At 38.3% G+C, this 15,729-nt stretch overlaps 1 protein-coding gene across 4 annotated transcripts in view; it reads right to left on the reverse strand.

The window, feature by feature from the left end:
- Positions 1–6,610: 6,610 nt before the first annotated feature.
- ARHGEF10 (Rho guanine nucleotide exchange factor 10) overlaps positions 6,611–15,729 on the reverse strand; it is a 110,155-nt gene continuing 101,036 nt past the window's right edge. For all 4 annotated transcript variants that reach the window (XM_085056693.1, XM_085056692.1, XM_085056690.1 and 1 more), the window contains 2 exons: positions 12,497–12,619; positions 6,611–10,534 (listed from right to left, as the gene is read on the reverse strand). In XM_085056693.1, the coding sequence (XP_084912819.1) occupies positions 10,020–10,534; positions 12,497–12,619 (638 nt within the window). In that variant the 3' untranslated portion in view covers positions 6,611–10,019. The remainder of the gene's footprint in view (positions 10,535–12,496; positions 12,620–15,729) is intronic.

Genomic DNA, 15,729 nt, shown 5'->3' on the forward strand with positions numbered 1-15,729 from the left:
GTGACTTTAGCATTATTGCAAATTTGTCACTGTCCCCTGATTTGGGTTCATTACAAGGTTAGAATGTAAGTTTTGTACGTGGTTTTATTCCTGGCTAGCTGGAAGAAATTTCCATGTGATACAGCAGATCCATTAAATCCTGCCAGAAATAACTCCTCACTCTGACATCAGGAATTAATATTCTTGCCATTTCATGTTACTTTAAATACTATATAATTCAAGATGACACTAAAATTAGACAACTGATATAGCTATGGGAAATTATTTTCACTTTTAAAATCTCTGTTGTTCTATTCCTCTGTGGCGTATTGCCTGTCCTTAAGATGCCTGCCTTCTATTCCTACTGATGAGAGTTACGTGACCGTGGCAGCATTACAATATCTGAGATCATTTGATATCCCTCTGACTCATGCTTTCTGAATATATGACAATTTTAACCACTACTGGATTTTCTTAGCTCCCCTTCAGGTTTAACTGCCATGTCACATTCCAGTCTGGGTGTACACAGAGGTGTCTGGGTTATGGTTTCTGGAGACAATCTGAAAAGCAGTGGTGGGTAGGAAGTAGCATATTGTGCTTTTACAGGCCATGCTTGCCCCCTGGCTGGAGCCAGCAGAAGACCTATACAAAATCCAATCTCCATGGAGATCCTAGCCTGGGAAGGCAGGTAGCCCTTGGCTGTTGCAGACTTTATCCTCTGCCCTCACTGAACATTGCCAGAAGCAGATCAGATAAAATGACCTCAATTCTGCTTTATGAAAGTTCAGCTTTGGGCAGCAATTCCCTAACTTTGTAAGTATTAGTCTACTTTTTTCCCGCCAATTTTTTTTTTTTTTGCAGTTCCCCATGCGCTTCTGTCGTTAAACCCATTAGTGAAAACAAATATAAAGGAGTTGCTGATCTCTTTGCATAACTTTTGGAAAATACTGCTGCTCTGTGGATCAGAGGCTAGGACAATTGCCATGGAGAATAAGGCTGCTCATTGATTAGCCTCACAGTTTCTAGTAGAACTGGAGCTGATGAAAAAAATGGAACACCTGTTGTAGAAATCATCTCATTTTTAGTTGCTTGATTTCCCTACTTAACCTGAGTTCCCGAGGCTCCATTTATAACTAATGTACAGGAATAACCATGTCTGAAGGACAATTTTTCTCACCTACCTTTGACATCTTATCTTAGGATGAGGTGAATCATCCTTTGGTATTTCTTATTTCTTTCCATTGGCTGTAAAGTCAGACTGGTACAGCTATAGACAATTTTTAAATGCCTAAATTACATGAGATGAATTATTGTCCCAGTGTAGAAAAGACCTTGTCCTGAAGAAATCAAGAAATCACACAGTTTACATGATATGTAATTTGGTGCCTGACATGCATTTCTGTGGCCCAGCCGATGTGACAAATATTCAGAGGGACTGATAGATTACTGTAATGCTGCTACTGGCCATCAGAACTTGCTGAGATCCTGTGTTCTGCAAGGGGCAATTAGTTTTGGGCAACAACAGTGGAGTGCTGAGTAGAGGCAGGAAGGGGAGCATTTGCTGTGCTCTGTCCCAGAAGCCTTAGGTGGCCCCTGCCCAGTCACATACAGCAGACTTCCTTCTGGACATGCAGCCCATCCTCTCTGTCTCTCACATACCAGCAATGCTGCTAAGTAATAAAAAGGGAATACAGTTTGGAACAAAAGAAAATTTTGTCAAGTGTTTCACTGGTTAAAAAGAAAAAAAAAACCAAACATCCAGGTGAAGAAATAGTAGTGGGAAGTGTGTGAGTTTTTCATCTCACACACTTTTCTGTTTAAACCACATCAGGCAAAAAAAAGTATTCTTTCTAGAAGGTATAATACTGCTATGTCTCCAATGCAGAAATAGGCATTAGTGCTGAATGCCTTTCTTGTGGCAGGGTCACCAAACAGTATCCTGATCCAGAGCACATCTGCTCAGAGCTTATCAGGGCCATGCTCTCCCAGGGTGAGGTAATGTATTCCTTTTCTTTCTCCCACTGGCTGCACCAGCATCTGCATTGCTGCCATTCCCAGCTCAGAAGCTGTTGTGCAGGATTGGGCTATCCTGGTAGCTGGAGCAAATGCGCAGTTCCTCAGCCAAAATTAGCCAGGTCACACCAAAAATTAATCATCCCAGTCTCAGGTGGTTGATTCTTGGCAGAACTTCTCATTTAAGAAGTTTAGGAATAATTTAACCAAATAATTATTTTATCCAGATGTAATATTCACTCCACATCCTATGAAGAAAGAAGCTTTAAGCCTTCCCAGATAACAGGCTCGGAGTGTAGCTCACAGCATATGCAGTTCAGCTTTTATAAGAAAGCAAAGTAGAATCCTGCAGGTAGTGTACCCATGGCAGCATGGAGCTAGTAGGGGTACATGCTCAATTATTTACCCACCTAATTAGGTGGATTTTGCAGCCTGGTATGTCTGCACACACTTGCCACCAGTGTCTTTGCACATACAAAGCTGCTGGCAGGTTGTTTTTAGTTTTCTGGGTTGTTTGTTTTGTTGGGCTCTTTTTTGTGATTTAGATTGGCACAAGAATGTATTGGAAAAATAAATGTTGCAGCATCAAAATTCTGGAGCAGATAATAGTTGAAACTTGCTGGTATTCCTTCTGTGAATAGGTACTGGAGTATCAGATACATAGTGGTAATACCTAATGTCAGTGGTACCTACAGTGCCCAGAGATCTGGTTCATGGCTAGAATCCAACATATAAAACCAAAACAAAACAAGAGAAAAGGAAACCTGACTTCTTATGCTCATCCTGTATTTGACAGCTGAACACTTCTGTGTAAAATGCTTCTTGGTGTTGTAATATAACAGCCTCAAGGATTGGTTTGATGCTATTGCTGGAACAGACAAAATACTTGTTCCATTTCTGCTGAACAAAGATGCCTAAAATACATTTTTTAAAATATTTGGAATGCAAAACCTGTACATGCTATATACACTTTACACATATGTTGTATACATCTGATACTGGGCCAAGCTGATCTGCCTGTGTGTATTGTTTTTCACACATCCCTGTAAACCACCCAGGCAGTAGAATTGGAAGGAAAGTGCTCATTGCACTATGAGAGCTATCAGCATGTAGCAGATAGAGCCTTTTAATCGTAAAGAAAACAAACTGTAAAGATTTTTTCAGTGTTGGGTTGCATACTTCTGTGCACCAGAGACAAATCAATATTGGTTTCAGTTTAAGAAAAAGCAACCAGCATAAAAAAAAAGACCTTATTACTACAGATTTTACCACCCAAAAGAGTGTTCTGAATAGGTGGAACAGCTTTTAATGAGGTTGAAAGCATCTGATAAGGTAAAAAGGTGGGGATTACACAGCATTTACTTAGATGAACAATTAAGAAAATGTGCACATCATCCCCTAATTTGCTAATAAAATCCAGAAGAATTTGGGGAAAAAAAAAAGAAAGCCTACCCTTGCTCTTCACATTGCTGAGATTATCCAGTCATTTCTTCCCAGCCATAATCAGCCACAGATTGTCCCATTGCCTGTCTCATCTACACGTGTCTATCTGTGACTATGGCCTGTGAGCAAAATACCCCATTATCTGTGTATTCCTCCCCCAGTGCCACATGAAATGTTATCATGTATCGGTGTAGGCTATAACCAGCTTTGCTCACCTGAAAGACAAGGAAAGGACTAGCACATGGATCCTACCTGATATGGCCTCACAGTGCATGTCTGTAACCTCTAAGTACTCTTGAGTTCAGCACTGCAGATGCAGCTTAAGTTAACTGATGGTGTCAGTTGCTAGTGATCAGGATTAAAAGCATCACAGGCTGCTCTGAGCAACATTGCAGAAGAGTGCTTGGGGGTAGTCCTCATTAATGCATGCAGTCTGTGCTACCCAACTCTACAGGAAAAAAAAATCTCCTTAGCAAGGGAACATTAAAAAGCATTTACTTAGTGTAGTCTGGCAGGAATGTTCTGCAACTTGAAATGCACACAGAGCAAATCAGAAAAGCCTGCAGGAAACAACTTAAACAATTTGATTTGGAAGGCGTGAGCATTTTTTGTGCCAACATTAAAGGTGATCCTGGTGCTCAAGTTGAAATCCACAGAATTTCTCTCCAATGTGGAGTAAGAGAAAGGAAAAATGAAACTTCTGTAATTCTATAGCTAAGTTTTTTGAACTTAAAACCGTACTCATTATCTGCATTTGGGCATGTAAAATACATAGGTTTCAGTGGAAGTCAGGTACTTCGGTATTTTGAGAAAACTCTGCTGGAGGCTCAGCTGAATCTTCTGATGTCAAAATACTCCTGAAGTTGTATTTCCAGTGAATTCTTACAATGATTTCATCTCCCCCAAGCTGTGTCACTTTAATCCTAGGTGTTCTGGCTCATCTTGCAGGTTGGGACACACACTAATGATAACTGTGATTATCACTGGAGTATAACAATATGCACAACAGCAGAACTTGCAGTTCTGCTGTCAAGGCCTGTTTTACTGGAGGAAAAAAAATCCCTTTGAACACCTTTGAAGGTCATGCTGTGAAAGACTAACTACTTTATAGTGTGGTTTATGGAGCTTGGCCAAAGCACTTGAAGCGTTTTTGGTCATATATCGGCATTGTTGCATTTCAAATGGAGTCACACAGTAATTGTTCATTTGCAAGGAAATTTTCAAATCCTTCATTGGAAGCTCTTTTCAGTGTTGCTTTGTTGATTCTTTGTTTTAGGAGGAAAAGAGTGTTTCTGGCAGATTTCTGGCAACTGGGCATACCTTTAAAGTAAATGCTATTAATCAAGTAAGCACAATTATGAGGCAGCAGCAACTAATTCTGAAAAATCTTGAATGAGATTTCTCAAATTGAATAGCAGATAAATCTGGCAGAGTGCACACTGCATTTGTGAGGAAGCAGGATGTAGATTCTACATGCAGCTACAAATTCCCTAAACCTTAAAAGGTGAAGGAAGTAGACCAGAGTTTTGAGCTGTGGCATGGTGCAAGCAGCTGATAACCATCCCAGACTAAGTGACACTCCTTGTACCAACCTGGTACCTGTATGCTAAATGTCAAGTCTATGCTAATAGATATTTCTATCTCCTGAATGGTCTCAAATTCCAGACTGCTAGGCAACCATCCTACAGAAAGAAGGTTGTATGGATACATGCACTGCTGCATCAGTATCAAGAAACTGGAGGCAGAAAGCCTATTCTGCACATGGCACCACACAGTTTACATCCATGTACTTAATCAGTCCCTAAAATACAGCAGGTAAGTGGCTTTGCCAATGCTGTCTGTCAGGAGCAGCCCAGGCCAGGCTCAACCCCAGCCAGCCAACTATTAACTGTGATCACAGCTCAGTGTTCCAGTTGTTGCCCTAGTCCTGGCCAGTTTACTCACAAAGACATTTTCCACTACCACATGTACAGGACGCCTGCAAGGAGGGGAACGTTTAAAGGACTAATCATGGGCTTAGAGAGCAGCAATGGCTTTAATCTGTGTGCTTTTATAGACTCATCATATCAAGTCAGGCTTCAAGCCAGGCAAATGCTTTTCAACTCATTTTCTTCCTAGCTACAGATATTAATCTGCCTTCTTAACAGGACTATTATTATGTGAAGTATTATTGCTATGAAGCTATGTAAAGCAATCTAAAAATACTGTTATCGGCTCCATAGTATCATTCATTGCAATACAGACTAACTCATACAGAACCCTCCATTACAGCTGCACCTTTCAAATGACTGGTATTTCTCACCTCCAAATGTATTTTACAAAAACCAATTTGTCTGTAGGCAGCTAGAAAATTAAATAGGACAGAAGAGAGAGGAACAGTGAAGTTTGAGTACTGAATGACAGTTCAGGAAACCCCTGTCAACATGCAGGCCTCTTTCAAAGAGGCAGTAAGCAATTTTAGCCCTCAGGTTGCCACCATACATGATGAACTGTAAATTCCCATTGTGACAGAATCCATCTTCAGCTGTGCACAGGTATCCTGCGCTCATGTGATTTGATGTTTCTCAGAACCACATATTAAAGAGATGTGGTGGTATAAAGCCAGGAGCAAAATGTGAGGCTTGCCTATCAACCAAAGAATTCTCAATAACTCTGTGTTTGTTTACACTAGCACAGGTACACTCAAAAAGGCTGTTGCCGAGTCTGACAAATACAAGTCTCAGTATTTAAACACAATCTTGGGATTATGCATATATCCTTTAGGGCAGATGAAGTAGAAAGAACTGCCTGTTAGCAACTGCAAATTAATTTCCTCTCTTAAAGCTTTTGCTGTGCAATACTCATTTTCAAAATTAATGCTTCTCATTTTTATGCAGCATGCATGCTGCCCAAGTGCTGATGCATACTCCACATAGCATAGTAGCAATTCTACTGCTTAGACACCATTTAGGTCCATTGATGCAGTAATCAAACCTTATAATAAATGACTGGCTAATTTTCAGAAACTGCATTTGCTGGTGTTTAAATTGTAGAATTATAAAACTAAGAAAATATTCATCTTTGTCATCCTAACCACATATCCTCTTTTCCCGTTCATGAGTCCATTAATATATATATTATTCATTAATGCCTGACCCAAATTCTAGCGTTCTAGTTAAAATGACAACCCGAGATGTTCTTCTGAAGTTAATTTTTATATTTTTTATTAAACATTTTTCTCAATTTACACTTTAATCATAAATACACAAGTTTTATGGCTCATGTTACAAAAGACACTACTATGTGTTAGAAAACATATATAGAATATATCATAGTGGTTACATTTGCTCCCCTTTTTTCCTATTATTTTCATAACTTCTATTAATCTAGAAAAGCAGTATCAGAAAGCAAAATCCAACCTCTTAGCAGCACAGTCTACAACAGCTATAAGGACTATTTGCCAGCTGTAAGAGAAACTTTGGTTCCTGTTCTCATACTAAGGTAATACCAGTAAGTTGCATGTCAGAAAGAAACATTGCACCTTATGCGCAGTTAGTTACTAAAATCTAGTTCCTGACAATACGTATTTTTAAAGACAGACATACAGCTTCTCTTTTGCTTTACAGCATAGTAAGATAAATAGGTAGGTATTTTCAAAATAGGAGAATTTAATGAGGGACCCATTCTGTTCTTATGGAAGTCACTGGCAAAACTCCAATGTACTTTCAGAAGAGCAGAATTCCACTTTGCTTCTACTGTTTTATTGATAGAACTGAAGAAAATTACATTTCAGCTGAAATACAGGATAAATGTCCTTTTACAACTCATATGAATTACTGCAAGTGGATCCTGTAATAACACCATGCATGGATTTCCAGTTGAGTGTGTGGTGGACTCTGCTTACTGCTCCTAGTGATCAAGATCCATGAGGGAGTAGACGTGACTCTCCAATCCTGAAGGCACAGACATGGAATACCATGCCCAAGGAGAATGCAAAATAAAACCTGTGGTCCTTTTGCTGCAGTGTAGCAAAGGGATACTAGATTATATATGCTTTATACACAGAAGAATCTTGTTTTCAATATACATACATTAAACTGTACAATGTAGTACTTCCACACAGTGGGCAAAGAGCAGCTCCCAGGGCCATAGCTATGGAAGAGTATAGAAAATTAAACTGGCCTTGATCTCTCAAGCCAGGGGAGCCTAGGCAGTAGCCCAGGGAGAAGAGGAAAAGTTTGGGAAAATGTTGCCAGCTGTCTGGCTTAGAGGCACTCTGTTTTTTCTTTTTTTTTTTTCCCTACCAGGACTCAAGCCAACACTAAGCCTATGCCAACACTGACAATACCCAACTGAAGCTGCAAGATACACATCAAAAGATATGGAATAAAAGCACAAAACAGTAATGAAGATCCTAAGCCTACAATCTCATCTGTAACAAGTATCCTTTGTGACTCATTGAAATCCATGTTATTATGGCTCAAGAATCTTGTTCTAATCAGGAATGCAGGATGTGGGCAAAGCCTCTGAAATCAGGATGCATACCTGATTTTGAAATGCCTATTTTGGTGCCACTTAGCAGGCAGACTGCCTGCACCAGCATTCCCTCTGTCCCACTCACTGGTGTCAGGCATCAGGGATGACTTGATGTTAGTCCAGTGCTCTGTCAAACCTGCTCAGTCAGCCTACACACTGATTTTGGGGTCACCGTGATAGAGGTTTGCTTTTTAAAGCAGACAAGATGGAAAATTTAAGACATACATAAATCTGCTGCAAAATTAAGAAAACAAATTTCAGCAACCTTTTGAATACCCCAATCCTACTGTTATATCCAATGAAATACCTTAGTCTCTTGCACAGTTTGCCTTGAAATGGCATGTATTGGGAAACACTGCCATTATGGTTGATAAAAATTTAAACTATGCAGATTGAAACAAAACATGGTGGAATCAAGGCTTTGAATTAGAAGGAGCAGAAACAATTTCAGGGCAAATCACCCTCTTACTGGGATAATAATGGTACCAAAGTAGCCAGAAATTTTATTTGATTCTAGTCATTGCATACATCTGACAAATGTTCTATTTCAGATATACTTAATTTGCATTTTACTGAACTGAGGGACAGTATTAGAGTTCTTAACCCAACTGAAACCTAATCATTATAATTTCTCTGTATTTCAGAAAAATGATGAGGGAAAATAATGTTCCCAGCAACTCTATTCAACAAGTTACTTGTATTAAACCGATTTTGACTGAAGGATGTGTCTCATCACCATTTCTGGCAATGTCTTTATGAGCTGAAGGCTTTTTTTATATTTCACATATGCAGAGATTAGCACAACAGGCAATTTCAGTAGGAATCCCAAATTCAGAGTTCCCTTTGGAAATACATCAATTCATAAATAAAACATTGATTAGGTCCCTGCTTAGAATTCATCCCTAACAGTATCCACGCAACAACCTATCCATCTGAGGGAATGAAGCTGTGCACCCCACTTTCCCAATACCCATTTACAGGACTGTGGCTGGCTGAAACTGGCTGAAAAGAGGTGCCCACCTCTCAGGAATGACCAGATCTCTGCTGTTGCGCTGTGACATTATTTGACAGATGCTTGCCTGGGGACACAGCACAACTCAGCTGATGTGGGCCCGTAGTGATTACCTGCACTTCCTATAGATATTCCAGTATTAGTACATATCTTCCCAAGTAATGATTTAATTAATAACTGCATTATTAATTTACTGGATGTGCATGCATCCTTAAAAATGTTACAGTCCATGTTTAGCTTTGATATTGAGTTGTAGAGGGAGGATGTGTTAGCAGCACTACAATGCACTGCTGTCCTGTATCTGTATTTTCTATTTGCCCAAAGCCATTGCATCCTTGCAACTTTCTGTATAACAAACACAAGCCACCGACACATTGCACCTACCAAGAAAATTAATGTGCTTTTTGTACTGACACATTTCTAATAATACTGAGCATTAGAAATCAATAGTTTAAAAAAGTCTATGTTCTATGTTGAAATAAACAAATACCAATTAATTAATATAGCCAGTTTTGCTCCAACCAAACTCTGGTTTGTGGAATGAAGTTTTAAACTATCATAGTTCTTGCCTAAATAATATTAGCGCACATTAGACTACTTATTATTTAAAATTATTTGCTAATTTTTTAAAAGCTACAGTCCATGCAATATGTCACTTTGGAAAAAGTAGGAACAGCTGATTTATGTAAGCAGAAACCAGCGTGAGACATGGCATGTCTTCCTTGACTTCCCTAAGTGCTATAGAACATAATTATGATATTTATAAATGTGAGTATAAATAAGGTAAGAGTTTTTAAAACCATTTAAAAGTCCCTAACGGTTCCTTTTTTTCTAAGTATCAAGGACAGCACCAATAGCTAAACATTTTCCAATACTCTAGCACTGCAGAATGTTCTAAGTATGTGAAGACTGTCTTGCTCCCTTAATCCTGTGATCCAAGCCTACTGAAATTGCTCCCAGGTGTATAAAGTCTATCCGCTTGGGTCCTAAGCTGTCATTAGCCACAAAAGGATATCATACTTTTTTAATAGCAAAAACAATCTTGGAATTAGTTCAGTTAGATATTTAATAGTGGGATTTGCCAGACCATCACTGAAGACACTAGTTCATCTTGTCGCTGCTGCTTTGTCTTCTTGTTCACTCTTCTGTGTCCTTGGCCACCAGAAATTACTAATACTGAACTTGCTTTCATTTTCTTAGATTTCTGTCTTTTATTTTTAAATGAGATATTTTGATCCTTCAAAAGCTCATAAATGTTACTGTCCTCTGGTCTGTGTTCTAGGGAACTTGATCCATGAGACAAAGTAAGGGATCCAGAAGATGATGACAAGTCACTTCTTTGTGCAATGGACCCTGCTGAATCCCCCAGCCAAATTGCAGTGTCCTGGGTATTACTAAGGGAAGAGCCTGGTCTTTCACTGTGCAGAATGCTCTTTTGGTCGTCATCCTTAGGTTCTGAGCCAGGAGGGAGGCTGTTCCTCAATTTGTTTCTGTTCTTCTTGTTTATAGATGTAGCTGTTACAAGAAACTTGACTGGGCTATTGTGTGCATGGTATGACACCATTCCTCTTCCTGGAGCCAAAAGAAGAGACACAATTAAGGAACATTATTTCTCAGACCACAGTGTTCTACCATAATTAGTTCATGAAATTTGCTCAGAATAGCATAACTCTTAAAGCCCTATTACATGCACCCAGTCTTTCGCTTTGTGTGCACACTATTTACATAAAAATATAAGCACAAAAATAATGTGTTCTACCACAAGTGTTTTAGGACTGTACTAATAAATCAGCTAAAACATGGCATATGAATTTTAGTTGATGTGCTTTTGTGCTCTGTTCTCACTACAGCGTAAGCACAGAAATACTGCTGACTTTTTAGCTGGCACCGACACAAATGTAAGACTGAATTTTCTCCAGTAATCTCCACATATTTTGTGTACCACAAATCAATCCTGTTCTACCTCTGTACCTCTCCAGAGTAGCATAAAAACATCTTTTTCATTGCAACAGACCCATCCACACTAAACAACAAGAATTAAAACTCATCCTTCTGGTTGTCTAGTTACCATGACAGAATCATAAGAAAATGACTGCACAATAATTTTTTCTATTTATTTTTTAAAGTATTTAATCAGTGGGATACTGGGGGTACAAGGAAGATTTACACTGTGCAAATCATTAGAATGTATGAAAAACAAACTGCACTTGGCCAAATTCAGAATCTGTAACAGTATCAGTATATGTCGCTTTTACAGGGAAAAAAAACCCAAACAAAAAAATAAACCAGAATTCTGCAAAGTAAGCTACAATATGAAAAAGAGCTAGGCTAACAAGGGGAAAAGCCCACAAACCTTATAAATCACTACATCCATCCATAACTCCCTAATGCATTCCACTTTATAAGAGAACACATTCTGCTTTTACAGAAAGTACAATCATATAAAGATGAATTATCACTATTGGAAACATAAAAAAAAAGGGAAAAGCCACAGTTTTTGAGTTCAAAATACAGTTATCAAAGACTATAAAAATAGATGTCTAATTGTAATGTTGCTAGATCTGTGAAATCTGACAAATCTTGATCCCAGATAAATGCAAGAATATATGACATAAACCACAATAATAAGAACAGAAAATGGAACAATTAGAGAGTTTTTGATTCTGCAACTATGCATATTCTTGTATTGCATTTATTTTCACCTAAGATAGGTTCCAGATTTTTACAAAGCATTTATCCTGTGTCATACCAGATTATTGCTGCGTATTTTGCTGAACACAGAGGATTTCATTTTCATTTTGCAAAGTTACATAAGCCTTTTTTTTCCCCCTGGAAGAAGCTGCAAACAGCTTGCCTCATAAAATCAGCCAGTTTCCCTCTGCAACACAGATGCTTGAGAAGAATTCTGAATCCAAAATATTGGGGAAAAACCCCTATTAAACACACTTTTAAGACCTTGCTTCTTCTGGTAGCTTAAACATTTGTGAAGTGATACAGCAGCATTTGTGTGTTTGTATTTCAAATGGGGTAATATGAAAGTAACTCAATAAATACATCTCTCCAGAATGCAAAAACCTTGATCACTGTTTAAAAAATGAAATATATACTCTCATATATTGTAAGTCTTCAGTTTGGGGGAAAAGGGAACAAAACCAATTTATTCAATAACCAGTTAGACAACATGCTAATTTTTCAGTATCTGTGTCTCTAAACCTAACACATCTATTATCCTGAAATCTGGAAAAAAGACTGACTGCATTCTCTTCTCATCCCCATTTATTTGGCTGTACTCCAACAGGATAAATGCCTATCTCTCAAAGAAAAACAGTTGCCTCCTCTCAAACAACTGAGACAAATCTAGACAAGTATCTAGATAATACTCTAAAGCCTGGAAAGAAAAACAAGTATAATTTCATCACAAAGCTCTAACTTTTATCTAAACAATACATATAATTTGGCAGGTTCACTTAAGTTACTGACAAAAAGAGAAAATGACATCTTCAGTACTTGATCTGTTTGAGAAATTTGACTCACCAGTTACTTTGGGAATCCCCTGCAAGCGTGGCACCGGTAATGCTACTATTATACCCAGGTTTGTTCCAACCAGCAGCAAACCATGGCACACCAGCAGGCTGGTCACAGAAACACGCTGCTGCCCTGGGAAGGTTAGGAAGTGCTCTGTTACTGAAGAGCAATGACCTTTGCCTAGATCAAAGTAACTTCAGACAAACACAATCAGCTGTACCATCTCAATTCAGCAAAGCACTCATTGCAAAGGCAAATATTTTGCTATATTATGGCATTACACTTTACATACATGACAACGTAAATACTATTGAACTTCTGAAACATTCTGCCCTAAATCTCTAAACCCCAGCATCTAAAGGTAGAAACAGACTGTCTCTACAATCATGCCTTTATGAAAAGGCTATGTTTGTAAATTCCCAATAATAAAACTGAAAGGCATTTCACGTCACAATACTCAGTAACACAGTATACTCAAGACTCAAACCTGTTCATGATTACTTTCTTCTCCTAATTTTTAATCTGTGAAATTCTATCAGAAGTGCTGTTTCCAACTGTATGGGTTTGGGTCCCTGCATACAAGAATGGCATTGGCATATTGGAAGAAGTCCAGTGGAAAGCAACTAAGATGATCAGGAGACTGGACACATTAAAGGAAGTGCTGTTTACACCTATCTTATGGAAGGATGCACAGAAGACAGTCAGACTCTATTCACATGTGCACAGTGATATGATAAGGCACAACAGATCAAGTTTAAAGCATGGGGAAATTGTATTCTAAGTAGGGAAAAGCTGCTTCACCATGACGATGGTAAAAAACAGCAACAGGTTGCTCAAAATGGCTGTGGAATCTCCATTCTATCAAAAAGTATTAAAAGTTTGGCTGGACAAGACCTTGAACAACCAGGTCTGATCAGGCCTGCTTCAAGAAGAATGAACAAGACAGCCTTCAGAGTAACCTCCAATCAAAATTACTCTATGATTCTATGATTTTCTACAATGCTCTTTACAGGACTGTTATTTTTCTAATGCAAATAAAGCTATTTTTGCTTGCAATGGTTATTAAAAATATGTTTGATTCAGTTTAGATGGATTTTTAAAATGGCCTTGACAAGTTTCAGAAAGGGAAACGACGGGCTGCCCAAACTCTTGCCCAGGTTTAGGGGGAGGAGCATTTAAACCCTGCTCAAAGCCTTCAGGTTCAAAACATACATATTGTTGGATTTATTATTAACTCTTCTTGTAAGAGAGCAGGCATTCCATCTTCATCATAGGTCTCAAGTTGTGAATCACTTCATCAGTAGGTCAGGAATTTGGATTCTATGTTTGATTTAGGTTGAATGAAACATGTTCTACACTTTGGAGAAGGATCTTAATGATGGTGTTTCACAAATGCATTTTCCTTCTTGTCCCTTGAAGCTGAGCTAATTTACATCCAAGAATACATGAATTACAGACTCACTGGGAAAGCAGGGAAGGAGCAGCTTGACTGTAGCCCAGAGCTCTTGACAGCAAAGCAGGAGGCAGACCATAGTCCAAGTCTTTCCTCACAGAACTTTACAAAACCAAAATACTAACACAGCAATGGTATGTTTTAAGAGGCTCACATGGGGTCAGATCTGGAATCCAAGCTCTGTCTACCTAGAAGCACATCCTAAAACACCCTAAAGGCATGGTGATTAGGTCATCCTCAGCAGGTGTAACAAGGACAAGTTTAAAAGACTACATCTACTCGTGCAGACCTTCAGAGACTCCTACGCTGATTTCTGTAAACTATGGGTGTTTATGCTGGTAGGATGCATCATCCCTCCTCAGCTAAATAAGCAAAGATGGTCTTTGTTGTACACAAATTACAAATCTTTTGAAGTGTGGTGTTTGCCTTTTTAATGGTTCTTTCTTTTAGTTGGGTTTTGGTATTAGGGCTTTTTTGTTTTGGCTTTTTTTTTTGAGGTATTATTTGGATTAATTTTGTTTCCAAAACAAAACATTCAAAGGCACTCCTTCAGCACAAAAGAAGTTCCAACAGTAATGCCCAAACACCTCTGTGTTCTGGAGTTTTCAAAAACCAGTATTTGAATTCTGTGATTTAGAGCTCAGGCTTGCTTAAGTTACATATGACATGTGAGTCCTCTCCTACCACCTGTGCCACAGCAAATGCAAGCTAATTACAGGTTAGCTTAACTTAGAGCTTGTTTTACAAACTACAAAAATACCTGGGCACAATTTTTTAACTTTTAAAATTATCAAAAGCTCCAAGTGCCCTGTTGCCTCTCAATCCCCTGCAGAAGCAAGATGCTCACATTTTTGAACAATAGATCTTTAATGCTTTTTAAAGCATTTAAAATGTAACATTATATTCATGATTTCATACTCCACACCTGAAGCAACTTTTAGACAGTAATTTTTACCTGGGAAAACTGGCAAATATGCATTACTCATTCCATAGGCAAAACCAGCAAATTATCAGCCAGCAACTTAGAATCTTAAACACTGAGCACAACCTGAAGCATGAACCAGCTAAAGTGAGGTCAAAATGAAAATTGCTTGCTGTGAAATCTCAGAAAAGCAGGAAACATCTGCACCTGAGAAAGTCCTTTGAATTAACACTAAACAACTAAAGAAAAAATATATGGATTAAAAAAATACCAATTTGAAATATTTATTTATATACTAGCCAGGGTTTGAAATCATACTTATCTTTGTTATTTGCTGGCTCTTTGTTTTGATGTATTTCAAATTCAGAGGAAAAAAGTCAATCCAATTCCCCAGAATTTATTATGCAGTAAGTAGAAAAAGTAACAAGTTAAGAAGAGAAAATGATAAACATAAATGCCAAACCCAGTAAAATACTCTTCTTTAAATGAGAACTTTTAGATCACACTGTCAAAAAGAGGAAAAAATGGTTAAAGCCTGTAAAATAATCTGACCAAGATCTTGACTTTACAAGAAATGAAGCCAATAATTAAGCTTATATAGGACAAATGGTTTTACTGCATATGTTCTGCTGTGTGTTCACCCTTCTCAGGTCTCCATTACAACAACCACCAGAGCTGGATAAATCCTCATAGATCTTCTGAATTCAGCCCGAAGGAGGTGCAAGGACATTGCTGCATATCCTCCTACATGGCCATGCTGCTCTTACTATGTAAAAAACCAGTTCACTGTACAGATCTGCTGGGCTGACCTAAAGTTTTCTCATTTTTTTTATCATTTCCAAGCAGTACGATCATAAAGCAACTGCA

Source organism: Lichenostomus cassidix, chromosome 3 (genome assembly GCF_008360975.1).
Source record: "Lichenostomus cassidix isolate B80296 chromosome 3, HeHo_3.0, whole genome shotgun sequence".
NCBI lineage: Eukaryota > Metazoa > Chordata > Aves > Passeriformes > Meliphagidae > Lichenostomus > Lichenostomus cassidix.